Below are 22,019 nucleotides of genomic sequence, written 5' to 3' on the forward strand. Positions count from 1 at the left end.
TTTGTAATGACGCTATAGAATATATGAGTTTCACTTTTTGTATCGAAGAACTGAAAAAAATTAACTTTTTGATTATATTCTAATTTAGTGAGAAGCACTTGTACATGTACGCTTGTGGAGAGGAGAGAATGCTCCTGTAAGGATAAAAGTACGTGCACTCGTTGAGTTTTTGTCACTTTTATTCTGCACTGTTTTGTCACAAAATCTGAAGGACTTCCTAGCGTCAGCAAAATGATTGAGAGTCCTGAATTCTCATGAACACATTGCTTATATTTTCCTTGCTGATTTGTAGCAGGGGTATTCCCATCTCCAAGATCCTATTCCAATATATAGGAGGTGTTATAATAATAATATTAGCAAATACCTCCAACAAGAAATGTAGTATAGTTCTCCTGATAAGCTATGTTGCTTACTCCATGTGCATGGCATTTCAGTAGGTTAGGAATCCATGGTTGCAACCACTAACAACTAACTATCACTATATGAGTGGTGGTACCCAGGGATCCCTAAGCCACTGCACATGGAGTAAGTGACATAGCTTATCAGAAAAACTATACTACATGTCTATTTGGAGGTATTTGCTAATATTATTATTCTTACACCTACTACATATTGGGATAGGGTGTTTGAGATGTGTATACCCCTTTACATCTGCAGTACGTTAATTCTTTCAACGTTTTTGCAGCAGATTTCATCCATAATAATGACTGGTGAACAATCTGCAACAAAAACTCCTGTAAAAAATGTGACAAAAACGCGGTAATAACGTGCATATTTTAAGCAGCCGTCTTTCTGCTGCACATCCTGAACGTGTGCACATACCCTTAACTTTCGAGCATGTTCAACATGCCCAATCCTCCTTTACCCCCACATCTGTTATCGAGGGAAAGAAATCCCACACAGCATTTTGCTGCCTTTTTGTTGTGCTAGGTCACAAAAGGTGTGCCCGATTTTCATTCTAAATATTAGAAATATAATAGCAAAATACTAAAAAAATTCTATATAAAAAGTGTTTCTGATCGTAGCTTTTGGGAGTCAAAACCAGTTTTTATATCTTTTCTTCTAAGTAATGAATGAAAAAAAAATGTATATAGCAAACAGTGAATTCGAATTGTCATATATGTTTAGTCCATAACAAACATCCACTTAAATAGTTTGTATGGAGAATAGCGCCATTTTTCTTTGTGATGTTTCCTTTGTGATACTGTGTTCTGTGCCATGAATCACACATTTTTACTTCTACTCACCATGATGTATATCTTTGGGTTTATAAAACACAATCTAGGTTACTAAAACTGAAAGCAATAACATCCAGAAAAGATGCTACAAGGAAATGATAAATGTGGTTATTTTTTTATACGTGGGTCTATATGCTTTATTCTTGGTTCATAAAGAACACTCTTTATAGGGGCATATTTAGCTAATGAGAAATGATCCTAAAAGAATAAAAGAACCTTATTTCTTATGCGCTCCTTTTTGGATGCCATGTCATCACACTTGTCCTCTTTACCCAGTTTGTCTACAGCATCCGCTGCAAAGTTGTTGTTGTGGCTCCCTTTCCTGGTCCGATCTTGGCTGAATCCTTTTCCCCATTTCTGGTCATCTTCATTCCTTCTAAGAAACTTGTCAAACTCATAGTGGTTTCTCGGTTTTCTGCCATCATCCATCCGATGATACCTTTGTCGATCTTGATCTTTATCTCTGTATCTCCTTTCTATATCTCTTTGCTCTTTGTCACTGTCATTTTGTGTTCTACAACCAGAAAACATGGTGTTTATGTTATGTTTTGTATAAGGTCACTTATAGAGGTTGTCCACGACAGTGACCTACCCTTAGTTGCCACAGCCATCAGCTCCTGTCCATACACAGTTGACATCTGGCTCCTGTTGGAGCTGATATCAGCTGATCAGTGGTGATGCTCAGAGTTGGACCCCACCAATCAGACATTGATGACCTATGCTAAGAATCTTTCGCTGGTTGTTGTCCAAATGTGAATTAATAAAACTTACTTATGTTTTTTACTTCTGAACTAATGACCCAATTTCAGGCCCCCTATGATAGTTCTTTAACCCCTTCATGACCCAGCCTATTTTGACCTTAATGACCTGGCCATTTTTTGCAATTCTGACCAGTGTCCCTTTATGAGGTAATAACTCAGGAACGCTTCAATGCATCCTAGCGATTCCAAGACTGATTTTTCGTGACATATTGGGCTTCATGTTAGTGGTAAATTTAGGTCGATAATTTTTGCGTTTATTTGTGAAAAAAACGGAAATTTGGCAAAAAATTTGCAATTTTCAAATTTTGAATTTTTATTCTGTTAAACCAGAGAGTTATGTGACACAAAATAGTTAATAAATAACATTTCCCACATGTCTACTTTACATCAGCACAATTTTGGAAACAACATTTTTTTTGTTAGGAAGTTATAAGGATTAAAAGTTGACCAGCGATTTCTCATTTTTACAACAAAATTTACAAAACCATTTTTTTAGGGACCACCTCACATTTGAAATCACTTTGAGGGGTCTATATGGCAGAAAATACCCAAAAGTGACACCATTGGGGGGAGCGTGGCTATGTAGCGGCGAGAGAGGACGTGTCTGAGGAGAGCTCCTGCCATCCTGATCATATCTGGCCAGCGGACCCTTACCTGGGCGGCGCGGTCACTGCTTTTTTGGACCCCCCCTGGACTCTGTGGAGCTCCTGGCCCCCCCGCAGGAGAGCGGGGCTGGAATCCGGAGTGCGGTGAGGCTGTAGAGAGCGGGGCGGCCGGCGAGGCGGCAGCCATCTTGGAGGCGCGCGCTCTTCCTGTGAGAGCCGCGGCGCCGGGTTCCCATCCCTGTTGCGCTGGAGGACGGTGAGCAGACATCCTGAATATTTGTGAGGGGCAAGCGGTGAGTGCCCTGAAAGATTGGGCCCTGCTCCTCCTCTTTGTTACGTCACCTGGCCTGCCAGCGTCATTACTGTAGGGACTTGGATCCCTCCCTCTCAGACTGCTGTCCCTGTGAGGTGCTGGGGATCTCTCACTTGGCTATAAGGGCCCTTGTCTGCCGCTTGGTGCTGGACATTGCCTCCCTGTGAGACATTGTGGGTCTGTGCTGCTCCCGAAACCCTGCAGCCACCATCTGATAATCTTATTCCATTTATAACCTCGATTCAGGGGACTCTGGAGTGTCCTGTCCCTGATATCTGGCTGTGCCCCATTGCTATTAAAATGAGTCATTCCAAGGGGTCTGGAACAGCGGCTGAAAGGCTGAAGGAATACGCCAGAGTGGACCATGCTGAAGGCTCAAAATCTCTTAAAAATAATCCTTCATAGTCTCAGCGTAAGAACCGCCCCTCTGAGGGTGGGCAGGACAGTGAGCAAGAAGAATTAACCCTTAAGCAGGCATCTGAACAACTCATACAGGCCATCTCCTTAACCAGGACATCTCTGTCTGGGAAGATAGAGGACATGCACACCGAGGTGGGACGCCTCCGACAAGACATGCAAGCCATGAAAGGCCGCATTATGGAGGTGGAAACGCGGGTATCCCAGGTAGAAGACGCCATTATACCCATGGAAGCCAAACTAACGAAGGTGGCAGGCTCTATGAACGCGTGGAGGAAAAAAGCAGATGACCTGGAGAATAGGATGCGTCGGAATAACATTCGAATTGTTGGTCTACCGGAGCACTCGGAAGGACAGTATCTGGAGCAATTCCTAGAAGATTGGCTTAAAACCACTTTGGGAGATGAATTCTCCCCAATCTTTGCGGTGGAAAGGGCTCACAGGGTCCCTACTAGGCCTCCACCTCCTGGAGCCCCACCTAGACCTTTTCTGGCGCGTCTCCTCAACTGCAGGAGACGTGGCTCTGCGTCTGGCGAGACAAAAGAGTCCTATCAAGTTCAACAATGCCACGATTTCAAATGTACTCGATGATTTACCCGGCCCGGCTCTGGGTGGTCCACGAGCGTTCTACTGTATTTTTTACAGATCCAGCGGAGGCGGCTTGGCTGCGGTCTCACAAAGGGTCTGCTGCAAAGGAATCCTAATGCATCTATGGCCAGTTGGTATTTTTTCTATTAATCGGCTGATTGGAGCTCTATTCGAAAGCGTCCAAGATACCAACAATGCCGGACACTGAATTCAGTAATGGTATCCCCTAGTTTGCTTTTGATGGGAGTACAGGACTCTGCTCCCGCGTTGTTAGTTGTTTTTTCACTTAGTTTTTTTTCCGCTGTGTTTTTTTTTGGGATTTTTTAGGTAGTAATTGCAGTCGACAACAATTTCAGTTTCTAGGTGATGTCTCTAAATTTTGCCCGGGTAATAAAATGCATTATATTCAGGGGAGTAAAACATGGGGTCGGAGTTGATATGTATAATATGGAATGTGAGGGGTATAAAAACCCCTAAAAAAAGATCAAGGTTTTCTCACAGATCAGACACTATCGCCCTCACATTGTGGCCTTGGTGGAGACACACCAGACTGGGGATACAGCGCGGTGCGTACAGAAGCCTTGGGTACAATGGTCTGTCCATACATTCCACACCAGCTACTCAATGTTAGGAGTCGGATTTCTGCGTCTACTCAGCAGGGATCCAGATCCTCACATTCTGCACTCTCCTATTTTTCCACTGCAGAGGAGATTGCCTTGCAGCAAATCTCTCCTGAGGCTAAGTCCTTCTGTCCTCTTACTGGGCATGCTCATGGGACGATCTCCCATTGGAGATCGGGAGTCATGTGCTCAGGTCCCGCTCCAGTTCTCATTGGTCCATCTCAGAGATCTGTAAGTGTGCAGAAGGTCCCGGCTGCTATAAAAGGCGCGCATGGCTGTTCTGCCATGCTCTAGTATAGACTATACTTGCTATGTGTGAATGGTGACAGATGTATGATTCTGGTGACTGACTCATTTGAAACCCCTTCCCTCTGATATTACGCATGGTGATAGGGAATTAGTTTAGTAGTCAGCTCCAGTCAGTGGCAAGCCTTAAGTCACTGTGCTCACCGCACCGCTACGCTAGCGTCCGACATCGCACTTGCTATCTGGCTTTGTCGTCGAGCGGCAGTGTCCTACGCCGCGCTGCAGTTGCAGCCCATCTAGGCATTCGCAGCAGCGACGTCGCACACACGGTAGGTTTAGAGGGACGCAGCTCCTCTGTCTTGGGTCCTGCTCCTGCGACCAGATACCGTGTGTGCATCTACCTGAAGCCTGTGTCACTAACAGGTTCAGCGTTTTGTGTGTTTTTTGTTGCGGCACCTCTGTGTGTGAACAGACGCCGCTCTGCGCACTCCGGGTGAAGTTTAACCCGTGTGCATCATACTGCCATATTACTCCTGCCACCGCTTAGCAGCGGTTATATCACCTACTGCACGGTGGACCCCGAGCGGCGAATGCACTTTATTATTATTTTTATTTTAGTGCGTTCCGCCGTTCCTAACATTATACTAGCGCCAGGGTCTGGCTAGTAATGGCAGAACAGAAGCAACTCTTAGGCCGGGGTCACACTGACGAGGAATACGGCCGAGTGAGAGGCGCTAAAAGCACGCATTAGACACGGACCAATGATTCTCTATGGGGTCACTCGCACCAGGCGTATATTTCTCATCCGTATTCTAGGCTCCGTGCCAATCGCAGCATGCTGCGATTGTCAGCGTACTACGGCCGTAGTGCGCCAATGCAAGTCTATGGGTGCGCAAAAAATACGGATTACACACGGACCACACATGTGACTTGCGAGAAATACGCACCCGGTGTCTTTTAGCAAAGCCGGCAATTCAGTGCGCTATATAGAAAACTCACACTGACAGGTTTAATAAAGAAACGAAAGAATAGATATAGACACATAGAATACACACACACACACATATATATATATATATATGCATTCTATGTGTCTATATCTATTCTTTGGTTTGTGTTATTAAACCTGTCATAGGGCTCCATTATATGTCCATTTTGCAAGCCTGCGAGAAAATCTCGCCATACGGATTACATACGGATGCTTACATGCGCAAAATACGCGACCACACCTTGCTTACGGGTGATACGGAGCACTGTTTAGGGGCCATTCATCCGTATTACGCATGTAAAATACTGACCGTATTTTGCGTTGGTTAGTGTGACCCCGGCCTTACAGTGTATTCGGCAGTCTGAGGGCCGGCTGGCCACTCTTGAGAGGGCTCTCTCAGCTGCACAATCTACCGAAGCTGTGTAACTTCCTAACAAAAAAAAATTTTGGGTCCAAAATTTTGCTGATCTAAAGTAGACATGTGTGAAAAGTTACTTATTAAGTATGTATTTTATGTCACATATCTCTATGATTTAAGGGCATGAAAATTCAAAGTTGGAAAATTGTGAAATTTTCAAAATTTTTGCCAAATTTCCGTTTTTTTCCCCCACAAATAAACGCATGTCATATCAAAGAAATTTTACCACTAACATGAAGTACAATATGTCACGAGAAAATAAAAAGGGACAGTGGTCAGAATTGTAAAAATTGGCCTGGTTATTAACCTGCAAACCACCCTTGGGGTAAAAGGGTTAATATTCCTTTTACATCACCATGTCACATAGAGACTTTGCATGAGAGTACATCCTGGGACTTGTAACACACTTGTTTGTAAACCAGTGTCATGGCTTTAAGTAGATCTATCACCATGCTAGGTAGGCTGTTTTATACAGTATAATCGAATCCTACATATTCATGATGGCAGCTCTTACCTCCCCTCTCAGTAGTTACTGATGGCATACACAGCAGCCTGTCAATCGCTCAGACAGAGCCACATATTATGACATAAGGTAAACAGGACAAACAATCATATAACATATATATAGTAGGATAAATGTCCACCTCTATGGTGTGAGGTATAGGCACAAACATAGAGGTGATTGATGTCCCATGTATCTGTAAATGCCCTAGAGAGCCCTGTAACAGCTAAACTAGCCCCAAGACCCCAAACTCTCCCACCCTACAAGGGAAATCCTGTTGTTTACCTTACATCATAATAATGACGTAATGCTAATGACATAATGACCCCTCTTCTTTACACCCACAGGGATGTTTTAATTAATAGGAATAATGTTTCTCCTATTTTCTGGTGTCTAAACTTGGGGTGGGTTTTATGGTAAGGTGTGCCTCAGAGTCCGAAAAATATTGTACTGTATTTAGGAACTCATACCTTTTCTGGGACAATTAGGTTAACCCCTTAAGAACCACCAATACGCCTTTTAACGGCGGCAGTTAAAGGTACTTATTCCTTAGCATCGCTTTTTAACAGTGCTGAGAAATAAGGTTATAGCGCCCACCAGCGTTGGAAAATCTCCAGGGTCTCGACTACCGGGGGTAGCTGAGATCTCGGATAACATGATTTGGGTTGTTTTTTTAACATCCCCAGTATTGCGATCGCCCATACTCACCGAATAACGGCGACTGCAAAAAAAAAAAAAAAAGTCTGACTTCCCATTTACTTCTCTCTCCTCTGATATGATCTAGCACGTCAGAGGAGGGAGAAAGCGGGTCCCCCAAGCCCACCCCCCCGTATTTCCAGTGTCCCCAGTTCCCTCTGGCTCTGTCCCCCGATCCTCGGCATCCTCTTCCAAGAATAGCAAGATCTGCCGGCTGACACCCAGCAACAATAGGAGATTTCTCCTATTGGTTCATTTTGACTCTATCACAGTGATCAAAATTAAAAAAATAGTAAATCAACCACACTTACAACTCCCTTAGTTAGGTAAAAATAATAAAAATGTATTTATTTCCATTTTTCCATTAGGGTTAGGGTTGGGATAGGGTTGGTGTTAGAGCTAGGGTTAGGGTTGGGGCTAAGGTTAACTTGAGGTTTCGGTTGTGGCGTGGGGGGTTACGGTTGTGTTGGGGTTACGGTAAGGGTGGTGGAGTTGGCATTTGGGTTGTGGTTAAGGTTGGGATAAGGGTTAGGGTTGGGATTAGGGTCAGGGGTACGTCTATGTTAGGGTTGGAGTTACAATTGGGGAGTTTCCACTGTTTAGGCACATCAGGGGGTCTCCAAACACAACATTGTGCCCGCCATTGATTCCAGCCAATTTTGGGTTCAAAAAGTCAAAACGGTGCTCCCTCGCTTCTGAGCCCTGCCATGCGCCCAAACAGTGGCTTTTCCGCACATATGGGGTATCGGTGTACTCAGGAGAAATTGCACAACAAATTTTTTGGTCCATTTTCTCTTGTTACTGCTGTGAAAATAAAAAAAGTTTGGATCTAAATTAATTTTTTTGTGAAAAAAGTAAAATGTTCATTTTTTCCTTCTACATTGCTTTAGTTCTCGTGAAGCACCTGAAGGATTAATAAACTTCTTGAATGTGGTTTTCAGCACCTTGAGGGGTGCAGTTTTTACTTTTGGGTATTTTCTGTTGTATTGACCGCCAAACTCACTTCAAATGTGAGGTGGTCCCTAAAAAAAATGGTTTTGTAAATTTTGTTGTAAAAATGGTCAACTTTTAACCCTTATGACATCCTAACAAAAAAAAAAATGATTTCCAAAATTGTGCTGATGTACACATGTGGTAAACGTTATTTATTAACTATTTTGTGCAATATGACTCTGATTTAAGGGCACAAAAATTAAAAGTTTAAAATTTGAAAATTGCAAGATTTTCAAAATTTTTGCCAAATTTCCGTTTTTTTTCCCATAAATAAATGCAAGTCATATCGAAGAAATTTTACCACTAACATGAAGTACAATGTGTCACAAAAAAACAGTCTCAGAATCAGTAGGATACGCTGAAGCATTCCAGAGTTATAACTTCATAAAATGACAGTGGTCAGAATTGTAAAAATTGGCCTGGTCATTAAGTACAAAATTGGCTCTGTCTCTAAGGGGTTAAAGTGGATGTCTGGTCAGAATCGAGTCACACAAAGTGATTGCAGACTTATGAATCCCCCCTGAGCACTGTGCGCTGCGGGGATTCACCGGTTTCAACTGGGGAACGAAGGGTATGTATGAATTATACATACACTAGTATTGAGCCAAGACCGCGCCCCAACCAGAGGACGTGGCAGACCAGAGAGCACTGCCTCTCTCCATACAAGGGTATGCAGCGAAGCCACGCCCACTGTCCGGGGATATGTATAACTCACACATACCCGAATCCCAGAGTGACTGTAGACTTATCGGTTTTGACCAGACAACCCCTTTAAGTTCCCACACTGAGTTTTTGACATTATGAATTTTTGTGGCACAAGAAAAAAAATTGCAGCGTCTTATAGTTCAAATAAAGTGGATGGAATTCATAAACATCTAATGCACACTGATCTTTTTTTTTATTTTGAATAAACGGCCAATGATGCATTTTTTAAAATCTGCAACATAATAATTTCTGAGTTTTATGTGCAGATATTTTCCATTGAAGTGCATTAAATTAGTTCTGCTACTTTCACAGTTTGACACACACAGCTCTTCTACATATGCATATACAGTTGTGGCCAAAAGTATTGACACCCCTGCAATTCTGTCAGATAATACTCAGTTTCTTCCTGAAAATGTTTGCAAACACAAATTCTTTGGTATTATTATCTTCATTTAATTTGTCTTAAATGAAAAAACACAAAAGAGAATGAAGCAAAAAGCAAAACATTGATCATTTCACACAAAACTCCAAAAATGGGCCAGACAAAAGTATTGGTACCCTCAGCCTAATACTTGGTTGCACAACCTTTAGCCAAAATAACTGCGACCAACCACTTCCAGTAATCATCAATGAGTTTCTTACAATGCTCTGCTGGAATTTTAGACCATTCTTCTTTGGCAAACTGCTCCAGGTCCCTGATATTTGAAGGGTGCCTTCTCCAAACTGCCATTTTCTAGTGCTTTTTGAAGTGTGTTTTGGGTCATTGTCCTGCTGGAAGACCCATGACCTCTGAGGGAGACCCAGCTTTCTCACACTGGGCCCTACATTATGCTGCAAAATTTGTTGGTAGTCTTCAGACTTCATAATGCCATGCACACGGTCAAGCAGTCCAGTGCCAGAGGCAGCAAAGCAACCCCAAAACATCAGGGAACCTCCGCCATGTTTGACTGTAGGGACCGTGTTCTTTTCTTTGAATGCCTCTTTTTTTCTCCTGTAAACTCTATGTTGATGCTTTTGCCCAAAAAGCTCTACTTTTGTCTCATCTGACCAGAGAACATTCTTCCAAAACGTTTTAGGCTTTTTCAGGTAAGTTTTGGCAAACTCCAGCCTGGCTTTTTTATGTCTCGGGGTAAGTGGGGTCTTCCTGGGTCTCCTACCATACAGTCCCTTTTCATTCAGATGCCGACAGATAGTACAGGTTGACACTGTTGTACCCTCGGACTTCAGGGCAGCTTGAACTTGTTTGGATGTTAGTCGAGGTTCTTTATCCAACATCTGCACAATCTTGCGTTGAAATCTCTTGTCAATTTTTCTTTTCCGTCCACATCTAAGGAGGTTAGCCACAGTGCCATGGGCTTTAAACTTCTTGATGACACTGTGCACGGTAGACACAGGAACATTCTGGTCTTTGGAGATGGACTTGTAGCCTTGAGATTGCTCATGCTTCCTCACAATTTGGTTTCTCAAGTCCTCAGACAGTTCTTTGGTCTTCTTTCTTTTCTCCATGCTCAATGTGGTACACACAAGGACACAGGACAGAGGTTGAGTCAACTTTAATCCATGTCAACTGGCTGCAAGTGTGATTTAGTTATTGCCAACACCTGTTAGGTGCCACAGGTAAGTTACAGGTGCTGTTAATTACACAAATTAGAGAAGCATCACATGATTTTTCGAACAGTGCCAATACTTTTGTCCACCCTCTTTTTTATGTTTGGTGTGGAATTATATCCAATTTGGCTTTAGGACAATTCTTTTTGTGTTTTTTCATTTAAGACAAATTAAATGAAGATAATAATACCAAAGAATTTGTGTTTGCAATCATTTTCAGGAAGAAACTGAGTATTATCTGACAGAATTGCAGGGGTGTCAATACTTTTGGCCACAACTGTATATGCAAAGATTACTCTGCTACATGTGCATTTATAGACACACACTGCTCTGCTGCATTGGCATTTACATACATACACACACATCTCTGCTACATGCACATCTGCACACAGAGTACATTACCATATCTTGTAGTTCTTTGCAGGCATGTGATTTATCACTTGACCTGAAAGATCCTGGAGCAAGCTGAGTGGAAGGTCCTTCAGCTACTCAGGATGTGCAGCCTCTGTGCAGGTCCTGGTAGCTTATTTTCCTACTTTGCACTGATCACATAAATTAGTGTTGAGTAGAAGGAGAGAGATCAGTTCTCACAATGATCAGGAAGGATGAAGGGTCTGCGTTCTCCTCCATCACAGGAAGCTGCCTCTGGACTATAGCACGCACACACTTTGTAGCAAGAGTTTTTCTTGCTCAAAAGTGAATCTCATAGTCCAAAAAATTTGTTATATACATATCTGCAAATTATGGTAGAAAGTGATGACACATTCTAAACTGCTTTTTATATAATGTACTGTAAAAAATGTAAAATATGGATGAAATTGTAAAAATATAATAAATGTTTAATTTATATGTAATTATTCTTACTTTTCTTTGAGTTCCTTCACAAAGTTTTCAAATGCTCTCACTTTGTTGTTCCCAGATGATTTTTCCCATTTTAATTCTTCATGGTCAATTTCATCTACTTTCTCCTTTTGTTTCTCACTGATGATTTCATCTCCTCTTTCAGGTTTCTTAAGGAGCTAAATGTGGAGATATATTACAGTGAACATATAGTGGAAAAAAAAAACTTAGAATATGATTCTACATATAACTTTATTTTACATGTAACTATGATCACAGGATTTATTTTGTCTCTTGTATTTATGCTTCATATGTATAAAACCTTTAGGGTAAGTGCACACGTAGTTTTTTGGTTGTGCGGATTTTGATGAAAAATCAGCAGGTAAATATCTGCGGATTAGCCTGCGGTTTTGCCCTGCGGTTTCACACCTCATAATGATAAGGTGTGAAACCGCACAAAGAATTGACATGCTGCGGATTGTAACCCGTGGAAAAAACCGCAGCATGTGCAGAGAGTTTTTTTTTTTCATAGGAAATAAAGGTACTGTACAACGCAGCAGAATCTGCTGCAGACCCGCAGGTGCAGAAACGCTGCGGATCCGCAGCAGAATCCGCAGCGTGTGCACATACCCTTAGGCTATGTGCACACGCTGCGGATTCTGCTCTGGATTTTTCCGAGCAGATTTTCCTAAATCTGCAGGTAAAATGACCTGCGTTTTACCTGCAGATTTAGTGCAGTTTTTCGTGCGGATTTCCCCTGCAGTTTTCACCTGCAGATTTCTATAATGGAGCAGATGAAAAACTGCTGCAGAACTGCACAAAAGAAATCACATGCTGCAGTTTTAAATCTGCATCAAATCTGCGCGGAAAAATCTGCAGCATGTGCACAGCGGTTTTTGTTTTACATAGCCTTAAGGCTATGTGCACACGGTGCAAATTCTGTGCAGAACTGCAAGTGATGTACAGTACCATTTAAAGCTATGTAAAACAAAAACACTGGGCACATTCTGCGGATTTTTCCGCGCAGATTTGGTGCAGATTTGAAACTGCAGCATGTCACTTCTTTTGTGCAGTTCTGCAGCAGTTTTTCATCTGCTCCATTATAGAAATCTGCAGGGGAAAGCCGCACAAAAACTGCACTAAATCTGCACTAAAACTGCAGGTAAAGCGCAGGTCATTTTACCTGCAGATTTTGCAAAATCTGCGCGGAAAATTCCACAGCAGAATCCACACCGTGTGCACATAGCCTAATTATATTAGAGCCATTTGGGACTGTATTATTATTATTATGTAGCAGAATTAATGCCTACAGTACTATGCAAAGGCACATAAATATTTCTAATATACTGACTCCTTATAGAAGCATTTTCCAGCAAAATTTATATCTGATTGTCGATTAACAGGTATGGAGCATACAGTTATTTGCGCCATTCTACTTCTCTTCTGTACTACGTGACTAGAATTTAAACTGGTCGGATGACACAGCATCTTATGTGCAACCTGGTACACCAAGGCTCTCATAGGATTGCATTGAGAAAGTCCTTTCTGGCTCACAAATAAAGTGCTGTGTAATCTGGCTAGTCTTAACTGTAGTCATGAGGTGTAGAAGTGGACCGGAATGGAGCAGATAACAGTAGGACAGTGATTGGTAAGTATATGAAAACATGCACTGTATATACCTTGCATTTATTCCGTACTTTAAGTATTGGTTTACCCACATAATAATTAATGTATTTACAGTCTCAAATAGCTCTAACATAAAAACTTAAATATAGTCCGAAAAATACAGTAATTGTAAGACGCACTTTTTTCCATCAAAAATGTGGAGAAAAATGCAGGGTGCGTCTTATAGTCCGGATGTACCGGCTGTGGTGGGGAGATGGTGGAGCAGTTTAGGCGGAGCAGCAGGTCACAGAGGCAGGAGCCGGCTGCTGCGGCTAGCTCCTGTGCCCTCTGCTAAAGTGAAATTAATATTCACTGCATTCCACGCCCATGGGTGCGGCGGGCAATAAATATTAATTTCTCTTTAATGGAATGGCATCCTGGTATGATGGACCCCCATCATGGTCCTGGTATGCATGGTCCCATCCTTTCCTTATCCTGGTATGCATGGCCCCCACCCCCCTCCTGGTATGCATGGCCCCATCAAAAAACATTAAAACAACAAACCATTACCCTTACCTTCCAGGCGCTCCCTCGCAGCGTCCTGACAACGGCACCTGCGCAGTAGCATCTTTCGGATCCCCTTTTTGAGAGAACATTTTTTTTCTGAATAAATTTATATTACCAAATAAAATAAATAAATGGACATTATACATATGATCATGCTACAGCACAGGTGCTGCCGCCTACCTGCTGAATGTGATTTCTTTTTCTCCAAAACATATCATATTCAGTATGTAAAATAGGGGGCAGGTCACTGACCAGTGACCATACAGCTATACAGATGAATATGTAAACAGAGCACCACTTAGGGTATGTGCACACGTAGTTTTCTTGGTGTGCGGATTTTGTAGAGAAAACCGCAGGTAAATCCGCAGGACAAAAGTCCTGCGGTTTATCTGCGGTTTTGCCTGCGGTTTTACACCTCATAATGAATGAGGTGTAAAACTGCAGTGTTTCTGCACCAAACAATTGACATGCTGCTGATTGTAAACAGCAGCAAAACCGCGCGGAAAAATCCGCAGCATGTGCACTGCGTTTTTTAATTTCCATAGGAAATAAAGGTACTGTACAATGCAGCGGAATCTGCTGCGGACCCGCAGCTGCAGAACAGCTGCGGAACTGCAGTAGAATTCGCACCATGTGCACATACCACTTAAAGACCCCCCTCCAACAGGCCGCCCCAGAGCACGAGAATCTCATTATCTGAAAATAAAGATTAAACAACCACAAGATGGATTTTACCAATCAAGGTATCATTTTAATCAGTATAACGGCGCCAACCTGACAGTGTCTGTAGTTTACTGACCACAATCCTGCGGACAGGTTTCTTTTAAGGCAAATAAGTGGAATATTCTGCAATGTATGCGTCAATCACCAGATCTTAAACCCTTTGACCACTTAACAACTAGCTAACTGTCACTATATGTGTGGCTGTAACCATGGATATCTAAGCTATTGCAATGCCCTACACATGGGGTAAGCAACATAGAGAATCAGAAGAACTATACCACATTTCATTGAAGGTGATTGCCAATATTTTTATTATTACAACTACTACATATTGGGATAGGATCTTGGAGACGGGAATACCCCTTCAAGGTAGAAAGACCCACAAACAAGCAAAAACTGAAGTCAGCTGCAGTAAAGGCCTGGTAAAGCATCAGAAAGCAGGAAACTCAGAGTTTGCTTACGTCCATGGCTTCCAGACTTCAGTCAGTCATTGTCTGCAAAGGATTCTGTACAAAGTAGTAAAAATTAACATAATATTTATGGTAAAGTTAATTTGTCCAATTACTTTTGATCCCCTGAAATGAGGTGGCAGATCTGGCCAGGACTGGCAAAATATTCCAAAAGTCACTTTTCTTACAAAAACATTTTCGTAAAAAAATCAGTTTTACACTAAAATTCTGACGAATGCTGTTTGTTGAATTGGGGCCTATAAGCCTATGTTCTATTATATTATTCATGTGAACTATACAGAGCAAGCTACACAATGCTACCTTTATACGTATTTCTTTTTCACACAATTTCTTTTGCTTGTCTGCTTCTTTTCGTTTACGCCTTTCTTCTTCTCGCCGTTTTCTTTTTTCTTCCTCTCTCAATCGCTTTTTTTCCAACTCCCGTCTCCTCCTCTCTTCCCTTTTTTCTTCTCGTATTCTCTACAGAAAGGTTACAGAAAACCTCCAAAATAAAGTAATACAAGAATCCTTATTACAGCACACCTGATCTGGCATTGTGATTTATCATACCTGTTTCTCTAACTTCCGATTTTTGATGAAGTCGAGAAGTGGAGTCGTTCTTCTCGCTGAAAATCAAAATACTAATAATATTATACAAAGTATTCTTCATCAATGGAAATGGAACTACACATGATGACAGCAAAAGATAGACACAAAGCAATAGACGGAGCTGTACACACCAATCAGCTCTTTTGTTTTTGCTTCAATTTCTCCCAAAAGTGTTTCTGGATTTGCACAAATCTTTTCCTCTTCTGCACAGTAGTTCTCCAAAAATTTCTTATATTCCACATCTGTACAATAAAAAAAATGGTTATTTAGTGGCCAGTAACCTGGTAGGAACATTTCTAGTTTCATAGTACTTTAATGAGTTGGTAATTTCAAAAGTCCTATACTCTATTTAGCATCATATATATACCGGTGATTCGTCCTTCTATACGAAGCTGGGAAAGGCGGCGCCTGCACAGCGTGGCGCCGGAGTCAGTGCGTGTGCATATAACACAATGCCTTCAACAAAATGGATCCTAGTATTGCGGGATGCGCACACGTTGACGTTAACACCATTTTATTGAACTGTATTACAACGTCAACATAGCAGTGCGCAAGCGCTATCTGTCGCCATTATGCCTATGGCACTGTGCCTGTGTGTGCGCACTATGTTGACATTGTTGTACATTACCTCAACAAAATGGCTCCGGATATCGCAGGATGCACACGCGTTGACTCCGACACCATTTTATTGAAGAATTGTACTACAGTATCAACATAGCAGTGCGCACACGTAGGCCATCGCCATTATCCATATGGCCGGCGCGTACTCCCTGCTATGTTGACTCTGTAAATAAAATTGGGCCAGAGTTAGCGCATTTATTGAAGACACTGTATAAATGTACCAATAAAAATGCTTGCCACCGGGGCATAGAACGAGTTCAATAGCTAGTTTTATATATACAGAAATGAAGCTAAATCCCATAATATATATAAAACATATATACACATACTAATGTATTTTTTGTCATTACATCAAGAAAATTAACTTTATTTCTCCCAGGATCAGTCGGCTTTCAGTCATGCAGGCGTGCCTGAAGCAATTACAGCGCACAAAGCAGCAGCTGTGCCTGTAACCATACCCCGGCACTGACTGACAGCCGGCTCTCCAGTGCATCAGTACTGTCAGTGAATAAAGTTCCTTTTCTCCCACTTCTTGCACTTTCAGTACAGTGGACGGGCACTTTCATAACACTACCGGGACAGGAGCTAGGGAGCAAATAGAGCTTTATCCAGTATAAAGTTACATTTTTATAAAAGTTGTGCTAACCTGATAAGGTTGTGTTCAAACAACAGTTTCCAATACGTTTATGCTCAGCTGCTGCAGATCCATAGGTCACCAAACCAGATAGGAATATTGTGGAGAAAAAACCCAGACATCTGGAGGGGAAAGTCATTGGAAGGCTTAGAAAAGCGATGCAAGAGCTTGTGAATAGATCCGGATGGATTTTCCATGCTGCTGATGAAATGATGACTAGCTCCAGGGTACACGGGACTATATTAAACAGAAGTTTAATTATCGAGGAATTTTGCAGTGGACACACTTCTTCCTCAGGGTACACCACATCTTCTGTGTACCCTGGGCCTATTCCTCAATTCATCAGCAGCACAGAAAATCCACGTTTTTTTCTCCACAATATTCATAACACTATTAACCTTCATATTGATCCTATATCTGCAGATTAATAACGTTATCGGACACGACAGGTTCCCTTTATTGGTCTTCCTGCTTTATAATATTTTGTAAATGTTTGCGATCACTGACAATTTGCATAGATCTTAATGATCTTAGGCCGGGGTCAGACTTGCGAGAAACTCGGACGAGTCTCGCACGTCAATACCCAGCACTGCCACCGGCACTTTCTATGCAGCTGAACGCATCAGAGTGCCGGCCGCAGTGTCGGGTATAGACGTGCGAGACTCGTCTGAGTTTCTCGCAAGTCTGACCCCGGCCTTACATGGATTCTGCCAGCAGGTTTTTGCTATGTACCATATTTTTTGGACTATAAGACAAACATTTTTCCTCCAAAAATTTGGAGGAAAATTGGGGTGCATCTTATAGTCTGGATATACCTGCTGTGGATGGGGAGAGCATCAGAGGAGGAAGAGCGGGTCACAGAGGCAGGAGCTGGCGGCTGTGGCTAACCCTGTGCCCGCTGCAGGGGCGGACCAACCGCCCGTGCATTGCACGGGGGCTCCGGAGGAGAGGGGGCCCCTCCAGCCTCCAGCACAGCATGGCTAATTATTCAAATTAGCCATGTGGAGGGCAAGGAGGAGAGGAGCCAGCCCTGAGGTGAGACGATATCAGCGTCAGTCACGCTGTGCTGCGCTGCTGCTGTGGGGGAGGAGAGGAGGAGACAGACTGTCTCACTCACTGTGCCTTTGGCGCTGGCTGGACGGTGGCTGCAGCCGCAGGTCAGTCAGTCACTTGTGTGTGTATGGGTTTATGTATGTGTGTGTGTCTGTGTGTGTATGTATGTGTGTATGTCTGTGTGTGTGTATGTTTGCGCATGTGTGTGTATGTCTTTGTGTATGTGTGTATGTATGTATGTGTGTGTATGTCTTTGTGTGTATGTGTGTGTGTCTGTATGTATGTGTGTCTGTGTGTATGTATGTGTGTATGTCTGTGCGTGTATGTATGTGTGTTTGTATGTGTGTATGTCTGTGTGTATGTCTGTGTATATGTATGTGTGTATGTCTGTGTGTGTATGCATGTGTGTGTGTGTATGTATGTATGTCTGTGTGCATGTGTGTGTGTATGTATGTCTGTGTGTATGTGTGTGTGTATGTATGTCTGTGTGTATGTGTGTGTGTATGTCTGTGTGTATGTATGTGTGTATGTCTGTGTGTGTATTTGTGTATGTATGTGTGTGTCTGTATGTATGTATGTCTGTGTGGGTATGTCTGTGTGTGTATGTCTGTGTGTGTGTCTGTGTGTGTGTCTGTGTGTGTATGTATGTCTGTGTGTGTATGTCTGTGTGTGTATGTATGTGTGTATGTCTGTGTGTGTCTGTGTGTATGTGTGTGTGTGTGTATGTATATCTGTGTGTATGTATATGTGTATGTCTGTCTGTGTGTATGTCTGTCTGTGTGTATATCTGTGTGTATGTATGTATGTCAGTATGTCTGTGTGTATGTATGTGTGTGTGTGTGTCTGTGTGTGTGTGTAGGTGGAGCCTGGCCCTGGAAGAGATGCGGACATAAGGAGAAGACTGTGATGAGAAGAGAAGGCCATGATGCCCGGGGTGATGGGAGAAGGCCATGAGGGGTAATGGGAGAAGGCCATGAGGGGTGATGGAAAGAAGGCATTGATGGGATCAAGGGAGTGATGGGGAGAAGGCAATGATGGGAGTGATTGAGAGAAGGGAGTGATGGGAAGAAGGCAATGATGGGAGTGATGGAGAGAAGGGAGTGATGGGGAGAAGGCAATGATGGGAGTGATGGGGTGATGGAGCAGGCAATGATGGGGAGAAGGCAATGATGGGAGTGATGGGGTGATGGAGCAGGCAATGATGGAAGTGATGGGGAGAAGGCAATGACAGGAATGATGGGGTGATGGAGCAGGCAATGATGGGAGTAGGCAATGATGGGAGTGATGGGGAGAAGGCAGTGTGTCAGTATCTAGTCCTGGAATCTGTTTCTCTTGCCCGTAGAGTTGCCCTTAGTTAACATGGATCTTGATGTTTCCACGTCGGCCATCTTGCTTCCTGCCAAAGCTGTATATAAAGCCAGCACCTGCTCTGATTCATTGCTTGTGTATTATGTATTGGACTTTGTGCCTCTGCAGTCCCAAGCCTGGACTTACTATCCCTGTTGGTCCTCTCTTAACGGCGGAGTCCTCTGCCAACCTGCACGTCTGGATCCCTGCCTGCTGACCGAGTGATTGCTGAACACTTGACTTCAGGAACCTCTGCCTGACTACACCTGTGGTGAAGTAAGAACTCCAGCCAGCTAGTGTGTTCCTCCGCTCTGCAAGAGTCTGTGTCTTGTGCCCGCATTGCTCAATGACTTTGCATGCTGTGTCGCAGAGTATCAGCTCTGCTATTACCATTTATCATATTGACTGAACATTTATCTGGACCTATATGCTATATTGCATTCAGATCATTAATACAATATTGCTTGAGCAACCCATTGTGTCTGTAGTCTCTTTGACCTAGCCACTGGTGTCCAGTTGTATCCACTAGTATCGTGACAGGATACACAAGCCTTAAAAATGGATGCCGCTGGGTCAGAGACTTTAGAAGTGCGTGTTAAGAAGCTAAATAATATCACTGCCACTGTACACACTGAAGTGCAGACATGGAAGAGCAGAATAGAAGGCCTAGAGGGGCAGACTAAATATGATATACAAGTGCTCAGTCAGACCCTTCAGGAATTGCGTGGCCGAGTTGCGGCTCTGGAGGCACAATCTCAGGCTTCTGTTCCTACCATCCCCAAACTACCGCCATTTAGGTTTGGTGGCGACCGAGACAAGTACCGTGGGTTTCTGAACCAGTGTCGTTTATACTTTGCTGCACATGTCACTCAGTTTCCTACAGACCGATCCAAAGTATTGACTATCATCATGTTGCTGACTAATAAGGCCCTTGCCTGGGCAAACCCTCTGATAAAATCACAGGATGCATGTCTGAATGACTTCAATATGTTTATCGCCGCCATAGGGGCAGATGTTTGACGATCCGAACCTTGGCCTTACAGCTGAGACGGCCCTGCTGAATTTGCGTCAAGGTAAACGCCCAGTGACTGAGTATGCTATGGATTTTAGAAGGTGGGCTCAGGACACCACCTGGAATAGTGCAGCGAAGTACTCTATATTTAAGAAGGGGTTGTCCAGTTCTATCAAGGACGAGCTTGCACGTGCGGAGGCTCCCACTGCTCTAGGTGATTTCATCAATCACTGTATTCGCCTAGACGCTTGCATCTCCGAACAAAAACTAGAAAGGTGGTCTGAGATGAACCGCAACAATAAATCGCTTCTTCCTTTCCTTCCTAAGGAGATTCCGGACCCAAGTCCTCAGGAGTCCACACCTGAGCCGATGCAGGTAAATTCCCTACGAAGTCGAGTAAGTGATGAACGGAAGGAATTTCGCTTCAAGGAGAATTTATGTTTTTACTGTGGGAAGTCAGGACATTTTATTATCAACTGCCCCAATCGTTCTCGCAGAACAACCGCAGCCGTGGTAGAACGCAACTTCTCTGAATCATACTCCACGACTTCCGAATCAGGGCCACCCGAAATTGCAGCAACCGCTCCTGATTATGACTTTTCAGATATGAACTCTGTTACATCCGAAACGATACTACCCATTAATGCTGTTATTCTATCTTCTGCAGTTTCATACCCTTGCAATAAGAAAAAAGATTCACATTGCTACCTTCCTATCAAGATCTGGATTGACTCCCGTTGGGTGAACAGTTCCGCCATGATAGACCCTGGGGCTAGCGGTAACTTCATGGACACTTCCTTTGCTAAGGAATATGGAATCCGATCACAGAGAAGAGTGTCTTCAATTCTGATGGAGACTGTGGATGGGTCCCCTTTGACCTCGGGGCCCGTAGACCAGCAGACTGAACCACTGAAGGTCCTCATGGGAGATGATCACCAGGAGAAATTGCCCTTCCTTCTGATTTCCTCTCCACATTTCCCTATTATCTTGGGTTTACCCTGGTTGCAGGCTCAAAATCCCATCATTGACTGGGAGACTAAGAGATTGCGCTTCCCAGCTAAAGAGGTAACTTCTGAGAAATCGACTGATTCATCTCCGGCCAACCCATCATCGGACCTAGAGTTACCGGCAGTTTATAAAGAATTTTCGGACGTGTGCGATAAAAAGAATGCAGATAAATTACCACCACACCGCTCTTATGACTGCCCAATCGAGCTTCTGCCTGCTGCTACCATTCCTTTTGGTAATATTTATCCATTGTCCGGTCCTGATCTCAAGACTCTCAAAGAATATATCGACGAGAACCTGTCTAATGGGTTTATACGCCCCTCATCCTCTCCAGCCGGTGCACCCATCTTTTTCGTTAAAAAGAAGGATGGATCCCTCAGACCCTGTGTTGATTACCGGGAAATTAACAAGGTAACCATCAAGAACCGCTACCCCCTGCCATTAATTCCAGAGCTTCTCTAGAGAGTTCGTCAGGCCAAGGTCTTTTCAAAATTGGACCTACGCGGGGCATACAATCTAGTCCGTATAAGACCTGGAGACGAATGGAAAACAGCATTTAGGTCTCGATATGCACACTTTGAGTATTTGGTCATGCCATTTGGACTTTGCAATGCCCCAGCAACGTTCCAACATCTCGTAAATGATATTTTCAGAGACATTCTTGATATTTTTGTCGTAATCTATTTGGATGACATTCTGATTTTTTCTAGCTCCATGGAGGAACATCAGCAACATGTCAAGACTGTCTTGCAGCGGTTGAGGGAACACCAGCTGTACATCAAGCTGGGGAAATGCGAATTTCACAAGTCGGAGATTCAATTCTTAGGTTATGTAATTTCTCCACAGGGTCTGA

General features: G+C 43.1%; 1 protein-coding gene across 3 annotated transcripts in view; it reads right to left on the reverse strand.

Moving 5' to 3' along the window:
• UPF3A (UPF3A regulator of nonsense mediated mRNA decay) overlaps positions 1-22,019 on the reverse strand; it is a 99,269-nt gene that overhangs the window by 43,640 nt on the left and 33,610 nt on the right. The window contains exons 5-9 of one of the 3 annotated variants that reach the window (XM_073590513.1): positions 15,623-15,733; positions 15,453-15,508; positions 15,204-15,362; positions 11,563-11,717; positions 1,455-1,752 (exon numbers count right to left, since the gene is read on the reverse strand). In XM_073590513.1, coding sequence (XP_073446614.1) covers positions 1,455-1,752; positions 11,563-11,717; positions 15,204-15,362; positions 15,453-15,508; positions 15,623-15,733 — 779 coding nt within the window. The remainder of the gene's footprint in view (positions 1-1,454; positions 1,753-11,562; positions 11,718-15,203; positions 15,363-15,452; positions 15,509-15,622; positions 15,734-22,019) is intronic. The other 2 variants (XM_073590514.1, XM_073590515.1) reach the window with 2 other exon arrangements.

The sequence above is a fragment of the Dendrobates tinctorius genome, unplaced genomic scaffold (assembly GCF_039654945.1).
Source record: "Dendrobates tinctorius isolate UK_male_01 unplaced genomic scaffold, ASM3965494v1 ptg000117l, whole genome shotgun sequence".
Classification (NCBI taxonomy): Eukaryota; Metazoa; Chordata; class Amphibia; order Anura; family Dendrobatidae; genus Dendrobates; species Dendrobates tinctorius.